The sequence below is a fragment of the Hypanus sabinus genome, chromosome 22 (assembly GCF_030144855.1).
Source record: "Hypanus sabinus isolate sHypSab1 chromosome 22, sHypSab1.hap1, whole genome shotgun sequence".
Classification (NCBI taxonomy): domain Eukaryota; kingdom Metazoa; phylum Chordata; class Chondrichthyes; order Myliobatiformes; family Dasyatidae; genus Hypanus; species Hypanus sabinus.
In genome coordinates this window covers 45,325,619-45,341,749 of record NC_082727.1, presented here as the reverse complement: position 1 = coordinate 45,341,749, position 16,131 = coordinate 45,325,619, and the positions used below count along the sequence as shown (strand labels likewise).

Genomic DNA, 16,131 nt, shown 5'->3' with positions numbered 1-16,131 from the left:
GAAATGGGCAAAGAAGTGGTAAATGAAATACAATGCTGGAAAGTGTATGGTCATGCACTTCAGTGGAAGAAATAAATGGGCAGACTATTATTTAGATGAGGAGAGAATTCAAAATGCAGAGATGCAAAGGGAATTGGGAGTCCTTGGATAGTGGGGTTTAAGATACCCTAAAGGTTAACCTGCAGGTTGAATCGGTTGTGAAGAGTAATGTTGGCATTCATTTCTAGAGGTATAGAATATAAGAGCAGGGATCTGATGTTGAAGCTCTATAAGGCACTCGTGAGACCACACTTAGAGTACTGTGTGCAGTTTTGGGCTCCTTATTTTAGAAAGGATATACTGATATTGGAGAGGGTTCAGAGAAGATTCAGAAGAATGATTCCAGAAATGAAAGGGTTACCATATGAAGAACGTCTGGCAGCTCTTGTGCTGTATTCCCTGGACTTCAGGTGAATAAGGGAGGGTCTGATAGAAGCATTCTGGATGTTAAAAAGCCTGAACAGATTAGATATGGCAAAGTTATTTCCCATGGTAGGGGAGTCTAGGACAAGAGAGCACAACTTCAGGGTTGAAAGACGTCCTTTTAGAACTAAGATGCGGGTGAGAGTCAGAGGGCGGTAAATCTGTGGAATGTGTTGCAACAAGAGGCTGTGGAGGCCAAGTCATTGGGTGTATTTAAGGGAGAGATAGATAGGTTCTTGATTAGCCAAGGCATCAAAAGGTATGGGGTGAAAGCAGAGGAATGGGGATGACTGGAAGAATTGGATCAGCCCATAATTGAATGGTGGAGCAATCTTGATGGGCCAAATGGCCTATTTCTGCTCCTATGTATAATGGTCTTATGGTCTTACAGTCAGAGGGCTACAGAGGCCAAATCAATGGTATATTTAAGGCAGAAATTGATAGATCCTTGATTGGTAAGGAGATTAAGGGTTATGAAAAGAAATGGGTTAAAAAATATCAGCTATGATGAAAGTCAGAGCAAATTCAATGGGCCAAAAAGACTCATTTCTATTCCTGAGGCTCCATCCAGGTCTACGTCATAAGAGGAAATAAGAATAATCTGCAGCAGATCTGGACCACTGGATCAATATATTTACAGGCTATATTATTTTACAAGGCAACTTTAAGAAACATTCGAGTAGTTGGATTGCTCTCAACTTCAATGTCAAGGAAGAGTGAAATAACAACAGAAACTACTGGAAATACTCATCACTAGGCAGAGAAACAGAGGTAACATTTCAGGTCAGAGATCAGCAGAACTGGGAAGGAGACATAAGAAGGTAAGAGTGAGTCTTGTCTTTCAGGTCCTTGGATTATTCCGGATGGTAATAGATTAACATTATGCATCTTTCCAAGAGATCACCCAGGCTCCTTCCTGCTGAGGAATGCGTTCTTGAATGTTGGTTTGAGGAGAATGTAACACCTCCGTTCTGAGGATTACTCACCATTTCTAGCTTTGCACAAGTGTAGGCAGCCACTGACCCATCAGGCTCCCGAAAATAATCTTGCCTTTTTTTTTCCAATGGAACAATTTTGCATTCAAAGTATAGGTGGATCTTTATCATAGGAACGATTTTTAATGGTAAATGCCATATAAAAATAATGCGTAATTCCTCATTTGGACGGGTACATAGTTGGACATTTTCAGCAACCACCTTTCCCGAGAGAGTTGGATCCCGGGGGACAAAGATTGCCTAGCTCTCACATCTCATTGTGCCCCAAAAAAAAACATTAAAAATCTCCTAAAGAAGGATTCCATTACCTTTATGAGTCTGGGGAATATGGCATTACACTTCAGCAGAGTCAAATTCTTGAAATAAGCAAGAATTGACTCCAGCACATTCACATGACATGGGTGATATTGCAACTTTTCTAGCTGAAGCATGGTAGAACATGCAACAATGCCAGTAGCTACCAGAGCAAAACAAGTTAATTCTGCACACTGAAGAAAGTCAACTGCTATAAATGAAAGCACATTCAAATGGTGCTAATATCTTGAGAATCATTTATTATATGGAGACATCAAAATGGAAAACCAGGACATTTGTCTCTACTGTTACCTGGACTTGTCTTTTCCAAATGAAAATTTATAGGTGATTTTCATTGTCCTTCTACAATATCTCAGTGCCCTCTTTGTGGCCATAGACTAGCTGTTGGAAGGCTGGTCCCTTTCATATGGATTGTATAAATGTCTTGGAAAACCACAAGTGGCTTTTAACCTAGATGGGCAAACTTCTGTTGAGGGATGCAACGGGTGGGGATGACCTTCTGCAGCACTGTGTATGCTGCCTGAGAAGCTGTGAACTGGTGCATATGATATGACCTCTTGAGGGATTGTGGAGAGAGAGGCACAATAACCTGCTGGCAGCCAGGTTGTGTGACTATCCTTTTAATTCCCAGACTGCAAGATGAAACTAGTGACAGACTCCCTGATATCTTATCTTCTGCAGAATCTGGGCTGAACTACACTCAAAAACTTGAGTTGAAGGAACTCATGCTCCTGTGTAAGAGAGTTTGAATGTGCTACTGTACATCTCTGCTGCTTTGTTCACATCTCACTGCTCCATAAGGGTCCCAACCTGCTCTCCACTGGCATATCCATGTTCCTGAGGATCCCAACTGCTTCCTGTGGCAGAGTGCACAACTGCTACTATGTTGGGGGGGGAGGGGTGAGACCAATAGACATAAAACAATGCTGGGTGGCCTCTTTCTGTGCCTCCAGAGCTTTGGTCATCTGGAGCCACTTGGCTATGTGTGACAAAACTGCGGCTAAGTCCTTGATAAAAAGTGTGTTGACCTTTTCATCTTCTGGTTCTGTGCAAACTCCTTTAAGGATATGAATATGGGTTCCTCCTCTTTTTTTACTTACCTCCTATATATAAGCAGGCAGACTTGGCAGTTCATTCATCATCTTGGTCTCCATCCACATCAGCTTTGCCTTGAAACAATGTAATCCTGAACCTCATCTGAATCTCCTGAGACAATGCACACTAACTGTCCAGCGAAACTGCCTAACAAATTATCTACACCTCATGTCAGTCTGCTGCCTTCCAGTTTCCACTAAATATTTATCCCTCTTCATTTTTCTGCTAAGGACACAAGTCCATTCTGTAAAGTGTGCTGTGGGGGCACCACATGCAATGATACATTTGGGTCATGATAACAGATGGCTGTGGAGGCCAAGTTACTAGATTTATTTAAGGCAGAAATTAATAGGTTCTTGATTTGTAAAGGGTTAAGGATTATGGGAAGAAGGCAGGAGAATCAAAGTTTAAAGTACATTTATTATCAAAGTATGTATACATTATACAACCTTGAGATTCATCGCCGTTAAGGCAGCCATAAGACAATGAAAACCAAAGGAACACATTAAAAATGAGGTTGAGAAAGGGTTTGAGAGGAAAAAAACTCAGCTAATATAGAATTGTTGAGCAGACCCTTTGGATTGAATGGCTACTTATGTGCATTTTATAGCCTTCTAGTTTTATAAGGATAATCACCCCAACATCCACCCCACTTCTCCTTCCTCTCTTCCCTCCTGCTCTTCCATCTCCCCAAACTATTGATTCTCCAGCAGCTCTTCTTCCTCATGTTCTGCCCATGGTTGGACAGGTGCCTCCCTAGTAACAAAATATTTGCTATTTAATCTGTCAGACCACATGGAAACATTCCTTTCAAGAGCACAACATCATATCTTCTTGTTGACCAAGCAGAACATTGCCCAATAAATGCATAGTTGAAATCAATCATTCAGAAAATTACCTCTCACATGAGGTCTTTTGCCATTATTTTCATATGCAACAATTTTCACAAGTGTCTGACAATACATGCATACAAATTCTATCACTTTCTATTTATAGCACACTTTTTAGTGCTTTAAAATCAATTAAGCTAAAGTAGGACTGATTAGTAGTGTTTCAATTCTACTTGCCTGTTTGTAACATTGGTCACCATTTAGTCTCCTGTGTAGCATTTGTTGCAATGAACTTTTGGGTGAACTTGTTATTACCTCAGTTCTCCCTCCCTTATTGTATTCCGCTGAATGCTGGTGAGCTTTTCAACCTCTAATGACCTCATCATTTTTATATGTAACGTCCTGGGGAAGGTTCACTGCTAGTGTAATGGTTTCCCTGTAGCTGCAGTGTTTGGGTTATGACTGGAGATAATGGGGGCTTTGGAGTGTGCCATGTCCAATGAGGGGAGGTGTTTCGCTTTCATTTGTGCGCAAGAGAAGGGAATTCACGGGCTTTTGTTTCAGGAGAAGATGGAGAGAGAAGATGCCAGAACGGGGAAGTCATGGACTGCAGGTCTGAACAGACTTGGAATAGGGTCAGGAGTCAACGACAGCTAGGGGAAATCACTGGTGAACAACCAGACAGGAGACAGTGAGCTTCAACGTGTGTATTAGACTGTTTCATTAAAATGGGCCCTTTTCTTTGTTTTGTTTACTAACCCTATAGTCAAATTAAGAATTATAAAGCTTAATTGCTTAATTGCTTATTGTGTACTGTTTGTTATTTCATGATACTGACTTGTAACAGGGGAACACATCACACAGCATCCACCCAAACAATATTTCTCAAGTCTGGCCAGGCCGGAGCCTATCTCCCCCTAGATTATCGCAGCTGGCCAAACCTGAGGGTTACAATTGTGGGGGCTCATCCGAGATCAATTTCATAGGATGCTATGTGATTGCTCTGAACCAGCTTGACCACTTGATGATCAATGGTATGTGGAGATGATCCTTGCAGTATGTTAAGGTGAAGAAAGGAGCAGATACAGGATGTGATCACCACCTTGTTGTGGCAGTGATGAAACTTTAGTGAGAAGCACTAGGACCAGAACCCATGTACAAAGATGTTTTGAAGTTGAGACACTCGACAACAGTATGAGATCTCCCTTCACCATTCCACTTAAGAACAGATTTCAGGCCTTGCAAATCCTTGAAAAGTATGTGTCAGTAGACAAGATCGACACAATGTGAAATGCTTCAGTCTTCAAGGAGAGCAGTGAGGCTTGTCTAGGACACAGAGCTGGAAAGAAGAACAAAGAAAGGATACAGCAGTAAACATGGACAGCCATGAAGAAAATCAGGAAGAAAGTGTTAGGTGCAGAGTCAACATGAATCAAGGTGAAACTTCAACTAGCATACACTGAAGCTAACAAGGAAGCAACGATACTTATTAAAAAGGATAAGAGAGTCTACAAGGAACACCTTACAGTGGAGGCAGCCAATCAAAGTGATCAAGGAAATATAAACAAAACTTACAAGATTTCATAATTGGTATATGCAAAGTTCCAGGCCAGATCCAGTGGTCCCATAAGAGATAGGAATGGTCTGCTTCTTATGATCTGAGAATTTGCCAGAGAAAAAGCAACAGAATATTTCAGAGAGTTACTGAATAGGTTACCAGCAGAGGAAAACCTGACATCCAAGAGGCTGCCGAGGACTTCGATATCAACACAGGTCCATCCTGGAATGAAGAGACTATTGTTGTGATTAAATCATTAAAGAACAGCAAAGCTCCAGGACATGGCAATTAGAAAGCTGAGCTGTTCAAAGCTGAGCCAGAAGTTGCAACAGCCATGCTGCAAACACTGATTACTACAACCTGGGAATGGGGACAAGTACCCAAGGACTGGACAAAGAGTGTTATTGTTAGGATCCCCAGGAAAGGAGCACTCAGTGATTGCAACAACTGGTGTGGCATCTCAGTTCTGTCAGCGCTCAGCAAGATTCTCGCCAAAGTCATTGTCCAATGGATTACAGATGCTGTCAATGTGAGTTTGAGGAAAGAGCAAGCTGGCTTCAGGAAGATGCTGTGTCAACCAGAAGTTAACACTGTGTGACCTCATGGAGCAGTGCACAGAGTGGGAGAGACAACTATATTTAAATTTCACGGACTTTTAAAATGTCTTACTTGGTGGTGCAGTAATATCAGCACCGGACTCCGGAACAAAGGTTCCTGAGTTCAAATCCAAGTCAGGTTGAGCGTTGAGCTAGCAAATCCCCCTCGTAAAAACAAAAATAGCTTTCTACGGAAATAATGGCATGACGGTGCCCCAATAACTCCACTGCCGAGTTAGGGGCTATTCCTCTTCTTCTATGGACTTTTAAAAGGCCTTTGATATCATCCACAGGGAAAGCTGCTGGCGAGTTCTCAGATCATATGGATCCTTTCCAAAATTGTCCACCTGCACAGCTGGAGACTGCAAGTTGTGCTTTGAAGTCAAGACTGGATTCAGCAAGGCTATGTGATGTTGGTGATATTGTTATGAGACAAAAAATGCGAAAGGTAAGCAGAGAGGCATTAGGTGGACTTTATTCTCTACTTTAGAAGACCTTGACTTTGCAGATCACTTTGATTACTATCACATACCCACCAGCACATGCAAGAGAAATCTCAGCACCTGTGCACCTTTCATAGACAGGTTGGACTCAGAGTCAGTTAGATAAAAACTGAGAGCATGACCCTTAATGTAGAGTCTACTCCTCCCATCCAGACAAAAGATTAGACTTACCCAGCACTGGCAGATTCACCTACCCGGCCAGCATCGTTCGACAGGATGGTGAGACCAACTATGATATCCAGTGCAGACTCAGCAAAGCTAAAAAGCTCTGCAGATCAATAAAACATATGGGGATCAAGCAATTACAACATCCATATCAAGGTGAAACTGTACCAGAGCTGTGTTCTGCTCACACTCTTGTACAGGTGAAAATGCTGGTGCATGACAGAGAGTGACCTTGCCGAGCTGTCATCATTCCACACCACGGGCCTCTGGAAGATCCACTATATTTTCTGGCTAAGAAAAATCTCCAACCATGTCCTAGTCCTTCTGTCTCATCAAGAGGACATGGCCACAATCATCATGAGGAAATGTTGGAGATGGATTAGGCACGTGATGAGAAGTTAGGCCAGCTCCACCATCAAGACAGCATTCATTGGGCCCCTGAAAGGGTGGAGCAAATGCAGGAGACCAAATATAACTTGGTGCCTAATCATCCAGGCAGAAATAAGGACCCTTGATCTGCACCTGGGACACAATAGAGAAGATGGCCAATGACCTACTTTGCTGCCCTAAACACTAGCAACATAGCAGGTATTAAGTAAGTACTCTAAGCATCATACCCTATGTTCTAAATCTACACACTCTAGTTTTAGATTTCTCGGCTATGAAGAGAACTTTCTACCCTAAGTTTGAGTGATGGAGTGTGGAGGACAGAAAGAGTGAGACAGGCTATAGTGCAGCAATGAGGGACTGGGGATAGTTTGCCAGATATGAGGCCCCTCATCCCTACTGGAGGTGCTGCTTTCCCAGACACATGTAGTTTCTCCACCAATGCCCACACTCTTGGGGGTGTTACGGAAACTCTCCCTAAATGGCTAGGTGGCTAGGTTTGGGCGGCATTGGTGATGATCCAGAGGGAGCATTCTATAAGACACATCAATATAGAAAGCCAGAGTAAATATGGCTTTCAAGGTCGGTGGACCTGGGTAGACAGCTCATCTTCCAACCATTTCGAGAGGCAAAGCTTCCACTTTCCTGCTGCGCTCCACTGCAAGTGTCTGGAATTCTACAATGTGATCTAGCACAGAGAGTGAGACTTGACATTGGCAAAGTACCAAATCTGCTGCCTCCCTTCCACCTCCTGGATGGTCAATAACCTGGCACATTTCAGTGTGAAATCCTCATACTTGTTGCAAATGGTGGCTTTCTTGGCCCAATTACAGGTAAGTCAGGTCAGAGCATAACCTGTGAAGCGAGAGAGCAGTAGGCAATCTTGGTTCAGTCTGTGGAATACAGAGATGGCTCGAGCTTGAAGTGTAAGATGCAATGGGACAGGAAGGTGTGGCATTGGGGTGGAGCTCCAACAAAGTGTTTAGGCATGGGTATTCAGGTGTCAGGGAGGAGGTTGACTGGTGCAGAGTTACTTCACCAGGACAAAGAGTGGGATGAAGGTGCTGGCCAGGTGAAAAATGGTTTCCTGCTACTACTTCTGGATCATGTGCTCCTGTTGACAGACAACTTCCTTCAGGTGAGCATAGCCTCCTGGGTCACCTCAATCAGGGTAGCCTACTGATCCTGTCAGAAAATGTAGCGAATTCGTAACACAAAAGCAGGGTAGCAGAGATGATTCAGTGGTGAACACTGACTTTAATAATAGACCACAAAATAACAAACCACGAGGGGTCACAAACCAAGACAGAACAGAAACTAGATACAACAGGCAACAAAATAAACTTTTGGGAAAGAGAGTGAACTGGTTGAGGCCAACTTTGATGAGTGGACAAGGACTGTGGATGAGAACTGGGGTTAAATAGGCTGCAAGCAATGAGTCTGGAATGAGAGGCAGGTGAATCTGATGAGCTGGGCAGAGACTGGGAGGAGCCTGTGCAGGCTGGGAATTGTCAGTGGGAACAGAATTTACAGCAGAAAGTTGAAGGGGAGAGAGTTTCTTCAAAAGGAATTAAGTTTTTTACAGCTCAATTATGTGAAATAAATTTATTAGATATTCCTACAAACATGTAGAGTTATCTAATAATCTGATATGAATATGTCACACGTGGATATCAAATGCTTTGATTTGTAGAAGGGATACTTAACCATCATATAAAAATAAATGAGATTAAGAAAAGATTTTTTAAATGCAATGAAATTGTAAACTGTTTTATAAAGGTTATGCTTACTGTTCACTGAATTCAGATTACAAAGGAAATCATTTACTGAAGAGTAGTTGTCTCTAACAGTAAAACGATTAAGTATGAAAGAGCCTTTGGCGATCACCCCAGAAGTGTTGATATTTACAAAATACATTATTACCCAAAATGATGATCCTTCAAAGAGGGATGTCTGTTTTGTTAAAAAGGCACTAGAATATGGAATATCCTTAAGAAATGAATATAAATTGTCCTTGCTGATATGAAGCAGTAGACAAGTTTTCAAATGCTCCTCTTTTGCCTCTTGTTCATTATCTAACTAATTAGACTACTCTTGCTCTATTTAAAAAATTTAGCTCACTCATTTCAAGGGATCGCAGTCAACAACTAAGAAGCTATTCTTCACCACTTTCACTTCAATTTTGGCAGTCTGTCCTTTGATCATCAACAAATAGAGAGTAAATTAATGCATTTCAATTGATAATAGCATATTTTGCCTTCTCAGTTTTGAACTATTAAAACTGCCAGTGATAGTCTTTATTGAGTCTCAATTTTGCTCCAAAAGAAGAAGACAAAGTCCATTAACAACCTTAATTATAAGCACATCTCTTCCTTCTGACTGTCTGTACTTGTCTATTGATGTTAAAATTTCATACTCTGTATTCTCCCTATTGCTGATGCTATTTGACTTTCCATCCATATTTCTAACCCTTCCAGAAGCAACTCATTCCCTCTGAACCTCATATCCCATATTTTGTCATTGGTAGAAATAATTATTCTCATGGCATCCTTGTTAGCTTTTCATCCTGATTAATTTCAATACTTAAGCACACAAGACAAACACTATAAGTTTCATTTATTCTGTACACGTATCCTTACTGACCAATGTATTGCTTTGAAAAATACATTGCAGCAAGCTTAATTTTGAAGAAAGAGAAATATAATTATAAATATAAAGGAACGTGTTTGCTCTAGTAACCTATCTAATTCGGTCCTGAGCTGAGATATTATCTAAGTGGAATTTGCATATTCTCCCATAGTCATATGTGTTTTCACTAAATGTTCTGTTTTCCCACCACACAACTGTGGCTTGTTTGTTAATCAGCCACTATAAATTGTCCTAATACCTGTGGCAGAAGCTTGGGGGAGGGGGAAAGGTGAAGTAGGTAAAATGGGTTTTGTGTTGGATTGGTGAAAATGAGTGCGTTATAATTGACGCAGTGAGCTGGTTCATCTTATGTGATTCTGTGACTCAGTTACTATGATTGTGATAATTCTAATATACAAGTTTAATCTATTGAAAAGAACAGACGGACAGGGTAGGTGCACATCATGTCAGTCTTTAAGATCAACACACACACAAAATGCAGAAGGAACTCAACAGGCCAGACAGCATCTATGGAAAAAAGTATAGTCAACATTTCCCGCAGAAACCCTTGGGCAGGACTGGAGAAAAAAAGCTGAGGAGTAGACTTGAAAGGTGGGGAGAGGGAAGAGAGCAACACCTGGTGATAGGTGAAACTTGGAGGTGGGGATGAAGTAAAGAGCTGGGAAGTTGATTGCTGAAAGAGACAAAAGGCCATGGAAGAAAGAAAAAGGGGGGAGGAGCACCAGAGGGAGGTGATGGGCAGACGAGGAGTTAAGGTAAGGGAGGGAAAAGGGGATAGGAAATGGTGAAGGAGGGAGGGGTGGGAGGCATTACCAGAAATATGAGAAATCAATGTTCATGCCATCAGGGTAGAGGCCACCAACGTAGATTGGGAGACCACTTTGCTGAGCATCTACGCTCCATCTGCCAAAAAAAGCAGGATCTCCCAGTGTCCACCCATTTTAATTGCACTTCCCATTCACATTCTGATATGTCCATCCATGGCCTCCTCCACTGTCATGATGAGGCCACACATAGGATGGAGGGACAACACCTCATATTCCATTTGGGTAGCCTCCAATTTTGAGGAAATGTTGGTAGCTCCTTCCACCAACCCCACACTTTTTCTTTCTTCCACAGCCTTCTGTCTCTTTCACCAATCAACTTCCCAGCTCTTTACTTCACTCCTCCCTCTCCAAGTTTCACCTATCACCTGATGTGTCTCTCTCCTCTCCTCCAACCTTTAAATCTACTCCTCAGCTTTTTTTTTTCTCCAGTCCTGCCAAAGGGTTTCAGCCCAGAAACGTCGTCTGTACTTTTCCCCCCATAGATGCTGCCTGGCCTGTTGAGTTCTTCCAGCACTTTGCATGTGTTGCTCGGATTTCCAGCATCTGAAGATTTTCTCTTGTCAGTCTTTAAGATGGTTGGATACGCCATTAAACGGCGCATGTTGATTTCGTAAACCAAGGAAGTTGTACAAAATGTTTTTAAGTTATATGACATGGAGAGGCCCGAACGGTAAGTGCCCAATTCTTGATAAAGCTCTTTAAGAACGATATTTAGAAGGGATATTGTATCGATTTTTAGGAAGGAGAGATGCCAGAGAACTTGACTTCCAGAGCCTGAAAAGTTAGGGGTCCAAAATCAGTTGATAGAAGGTTCAATTTTTAGAAGGATTTTAGAACCATCTCTTCCCGTTTTGGAAGCATGGGCAACCAGATGACGCATATTTGTCATCAGCAAGATGATCAAAGATGACATGAAAGAAAATAGTACGAACACAGATGGTTGTTACGAGCTGGAACGCAAGTCTCGAAAGGGGAAAATTTGCGAGGCCATGGGGGGTAGAGCAGATGGGTGATCCTTTCAAAGACCGGAATAAATACGAAGAACCGAATTATCCCATTCTAAACTGGGCCGTGCATTTATCGGGGACAAATAAAGCGCATGCATTTCAGAAAGTCTCCGGTTTATGGAGCAGGATTGTTGTCACTGGAGCGAGAAATATCATTCAAAGACACTGAAAAGCTTTAGCACCTATGCATAGAAATGGTTAATAAACTTACTAGTGAGGAATGTAGATAACAACGTGAGTAATTATTAAAATTAGAATTAAATTGTCTGAAAGCGCTGGTGCGGAACTGCGAAAGCGTGATAAGATATAATGCCGACTTTAAAATACATTAGGATGTCTGTAAAATAATCAGCGAAATGATCAATATTCCCTCCTGCTGGGGAGAACGCGCTTGGGTGTGCGGTTCTTACGACTAGACAGAGCACTGCGGGAACAGTACAACGATCCCGACCCACTGATAGCGTAAATGAATGGACCTGTAGGAGCTACTGATCAAAGGGGTCGTTTTTGTAACTCTGGGCGATTCTATTCAGCAAATCAAAACAATTCACGGAAATGCCAAGAGAGGTGATCCTAAGTAAACTCCATTAACAATGTTATACTGGTACTGTTGGAACTTGTCTTCCCATTTCTAGATTATTGTTTTGCTGCCCTTGTCTTACTCAACTTTCATACTGATCTCTGTTTACAGATCCCAACATATAATCATATGCATTATCATTAGTGAGAAGATAAATTCTGTGAGTAATTGACCCGTCTCCTCACTACCAATGCTGAAGCTCTGACAAATGCTCGGAAAGTGGTAAAATATAATACCATTGTCCGAAAATGGATGCATTGTCACCAGGTTACGCACTCTTTCTACCAGCAACTCCTAACAGGAGTACGCAATCTGCTGTGATTAACGTGCGCTCACGTATTTTTATTACGCGTCCGTTGAGCACACGATTTAAATTTCCAATACTTTGTTTTGCTTTGCAATTGTTTCTGATTTTGTTTTCATTGTTCGCTATTTAGTCGTTCGTCATCAAAGACTAAAACTCGACATAAGCTTAACCTATAATGGTTAAAAGTGCAATGTGTTCAATTTTTTCGCAGCCGTCCTATTTGGGTTAAAAGAGTGAATGGGATGAAACAATATTGCGTTGTAAAATCCATATATATGTTGCAGGCATCGCCAAACCTCCACTTAACACCAATAACGTTGAAGTCGTTATAGTCGTTTCTGATACAATACACGAAAATAACTTTTTTAAAAGCGTTGTTGCTAGTTTGGCAGTTTAAGTGCCATTCATTCATTGAGCAATTGTGAACACGTACTTGGGGATATGAATACATTTCATGATCATTTCTGAAAAGGAAAGCCGTCATTTCCTGAACGCCTCCCATCAGCACCACAGCTTCTGAACAGCTCCTCTCCTTCTTTGGGGGTCGAGGCGTTCTCCTCGTTAAAAAGCACTAGGTTGGGACTAGGCATACATGCGGCCAGAGCTCGTCGCTTCCGGGTCACCTCTGGTCAGATGTAATTCCAGAGAGAGAGGGAGAAGCAGGGTGAGCCTTTCCTTCACAGTCCAACCCCCGTCCACTCAACCTATTTGATCCAGCCCCCTGCTGCAGCTGTCACAGACCATGGCAGCAAAGCAGCCCAAGGCGAGCGAAGAAAACGATCTACCGGTTTATTTAGCCAAGCCGGGCACCAGCAGCCCCAAGCCCCGACAGAAGTACGGGGGCATGTTCTGCAACGTGGAGGGAGCCTATGAAAACAAAACCATCGACTTCGATTCGTTGAGTGTGGGCAAGCGCAGCGCTCGGAGTCTGGGAAGGAGCGACGGGAGTCAGGTTTCTATCGAGTCTGACGGTTTGAGCGAGACAGGGAGTGATGTCAGTGAAATGTCCAGCTACTGTGAGCCTGTGGCGCGGGGCGAGACCGAGCTGGATCAGTTATCCGGCGCTCAGAGAGCAGGATCTCCGCACATCTCCCGCACTCAGGTAAAAGTCATCACTCGTGTGCACATGGTCTCAAATATCACAAGTTACCTTGTATTCCTTTAACTACCGAACTTGTTTAAAATGGGGAGCTGGGGACCCGCATTGTTCCATTCTGCTTGACATAGCAAGGTCCCCGGTGTGAATATTTACCAAGGGAGAGTGTCGAAGCCTTAGAGAAGCTTAGCTCTCCCACGTGTCACTGTTGTAAATATATTTGAAACGAAGGAAAAGTTTCTATAGGCGTTTTAAGAAGAGTTGATCTTTCTCGGTGAGCATGCTTTGATAATGATTGAGAAATGAGCGCCCGATTGACCTGACAATTTACATGAGGATAAGATATTTTGGTCGTAGTCGCTAACACGGCTTTGCTGAAGACAAGGTGCCATCCCCATAAACTTTCACTTAAACTTTGCTTCATTCTGAAGTCAGCTCCGGATCATTCATTGTTTTAACTGATTGATCAGTTTGGTGCCGCTGTATCAGTGATACTTTCTCTCCCCAGCCATGCGCGGGTTGGCCCAATGCGGTGCCGCTGTTTTGTGGACAATTAAGACAATAGGAGGGTATCTCCATGGGCTCGTTAGACTGAATCCAAGCCTGCTTTAAATCTCAGACCATTCATCATACCAAAGTATTATTTAAACCAATGCCGAAAGGGATCTTACAGTAAACTCATCTAAGAAATATCAGTCTAAATAAAGAAAAATAAACTAGAGTAATAATCATAGATGATATATTTTGGATGACGTAGGGGTGTTTACTCCTAGTAACATGATATCAGATGGTTGCTTGGTAATTCTATAGGATAGCCAGTAGTGGAGAAGATTCTGTTTGAGATTCCGCTGGGAAGCTGGGAGCACAATAAAAAATTATATTAAAATCTGACAAAACCACTGCTTAATAAGGCATTATTCCTCGCACTTTAACTCGGTGAGCTGGAATTTAAATGTTAGAATTACTTTGATTAAGATGTTCTTTTTTTGGGGGGGGGGGGAGGCAGGGAATATAGGTGAAATACTATACCGAATAAATATTCATTCTCTAATTATTGATTTAAAAGATGCTCGATTTTATTGGGCAAAGAAATAATGGTAATTCTAAATGCAGGCATCAGTGTGCATCTGTGTAATAGTCGAAATTATCGGCGACTAATTCCATGATAATGGGGTGTAATCAATGAAATGCAGAGCCTGTGGCTGCTGGATTCGCCCTCTGTCCGGACGCTCCGGGCGGCGGCGCTGCTGAATACGGGGAGGGTGCTGGGAGCTGGAACATGCTAATAAGGCAGATGGTCTCCGAGCTCGCTGGAGGGGGAGGGAGAGAGAGAGAGAGAAAAAAGGAAGTTGAGGGGGGGGGGGGGTCGAGGCGGTGCCAGTCTGCGCTGCGAACCTCGTCTTGTCTACACAAGCACCATTTTCAGCACCACCAAGGGAAAGACGAGAGAGATCCGAAAGTCTCTGGCCAGCCCGCGACCGCTCATCCGATCTGCAGAACAAAAACACACACACACACGCACGCACAGCGCAGAGCTTCCTCTTGTATATCAAGGTCTGCATTAGCAAAGCGTTGAGTGCAGAGTCATGCTATCCTACCAAGGCAAGAAGAACATCCCGCGGATCACGGTAAGGACTAAGCCGGTGACAGTACAGGGGCTGCATTTACGGGAGCCGCTCACAACCGCGGCGAGACCTGGACTCGGCGCCCAGGCTCTCGGTGGTCAATAGAGGCGGGTTGTGGTGGTGGGGGGGGGGGGGGGGGGGGAGGGAGGAAGGTGGCAATTTGACTGCAGTGTATAAAACAAATACCTTGTCTTAAAATGGCGACGTTGCAACAGACAGTGGGTTGAAGATGGAAAATGGGGTTTGATGCGTTTCAGTGCAATGGAAGCTGGGCTGAGGGGGTGGGAGTGGTGTTCGCTTATTGTTAGGGAGGACGCTTATATTTGAATGTATTAATGAAAGCAATGCAGCATCTGGTGCCAGTAAAGGGCGACGGCTGAGCTCTAGGAGAGGCACAAAACAACGGCATCCCGAGTCTGCACTCGAACCTGCTTGAAACTGGGTCACTTTCTCCCCAGTATATACTCACTCACATCTACTCCAGAAATTTTCACTAAACAGTAATGTGTTTTATACTGTATTGCTCAGGCACTCTTTCGGATTAATCAGTTTTATTTTTAGAAATAAATTGCCTAGCGGAGGGAATCGCCCTTGTGTGGTCTGGGTTCTACAATAAACAGCCTTTTTTTTTAATCGTATCTGAATCACTTTTCTTGACTGGGGAAGAGGAAAGAACTGCGGGCATGCGCACTCGCAAGCCACTCATCTTTGGCATTTCGCCCTTTGTGTTTGGTGGGTTTGCCTGCAAAACTGGGCGTAGTTGCTGCTTTAAAGAAAAGACAATCTGACCATTTTTGTCATTTTCAGAGATGGAATTAGCCGGGTACTGCAACTGAGCAAATGCAAAGCTAAAAACTGATTTTTTTTTTAAAAAAAACGTGTATTTACCCCTTTTTTTTGTCCAACACGTCGTCCGGATATTCCTGTTGCTAGAAATGTTAATTAAATAGGACAATATAACAGAGGAGGTGGGTCCAAATTAGAGAATTCCCTGAGCAACATTTTGCTCTTTATTTTTTAAATACCTGGATTTCTTCCGGATAGGGCAAGTGGAGTAGGGTCCAGCTATTTTTTTTCAAATGTCTGTTTAAAAATACATGCAGTCACACAGTGACTTTCACAGAAGAGATATCA

At 42.8% G+C, this 16,131-nt stretch overlaps 1 protein-coding gene across 2 annotated transcripts in view; it reads left to right on the top strand.

Annotated features, from left to right (window-relative positions):
• Positions 1-12,952: 12,952 nt before the first annotated feature.
• Positions 12,953-16,131, top strand: part of dpysl4 (dihydropyrimidinase like 4) — a 41,010-nt gene continuing 37,831 nt past the window's right edge. The window contains exon 1 of one of the 2 annotated variants that reach the window (XM_059947647.1): positions 12,953-13,378. In XM_059947647.1, the coding sequence (XP_059803630.1) occupies positions 13,019-13,378 (360 nt within the window). In that variant the 5' untranslated portion in view covers positions 12,953-13,018. Of the gene's footprint in view, positions 13,379-14,741; positions 15,001-16,131 lie in introns of those variants that run through there. The other variant, XM_059947648.1, reaches the window with a different exon arrangement.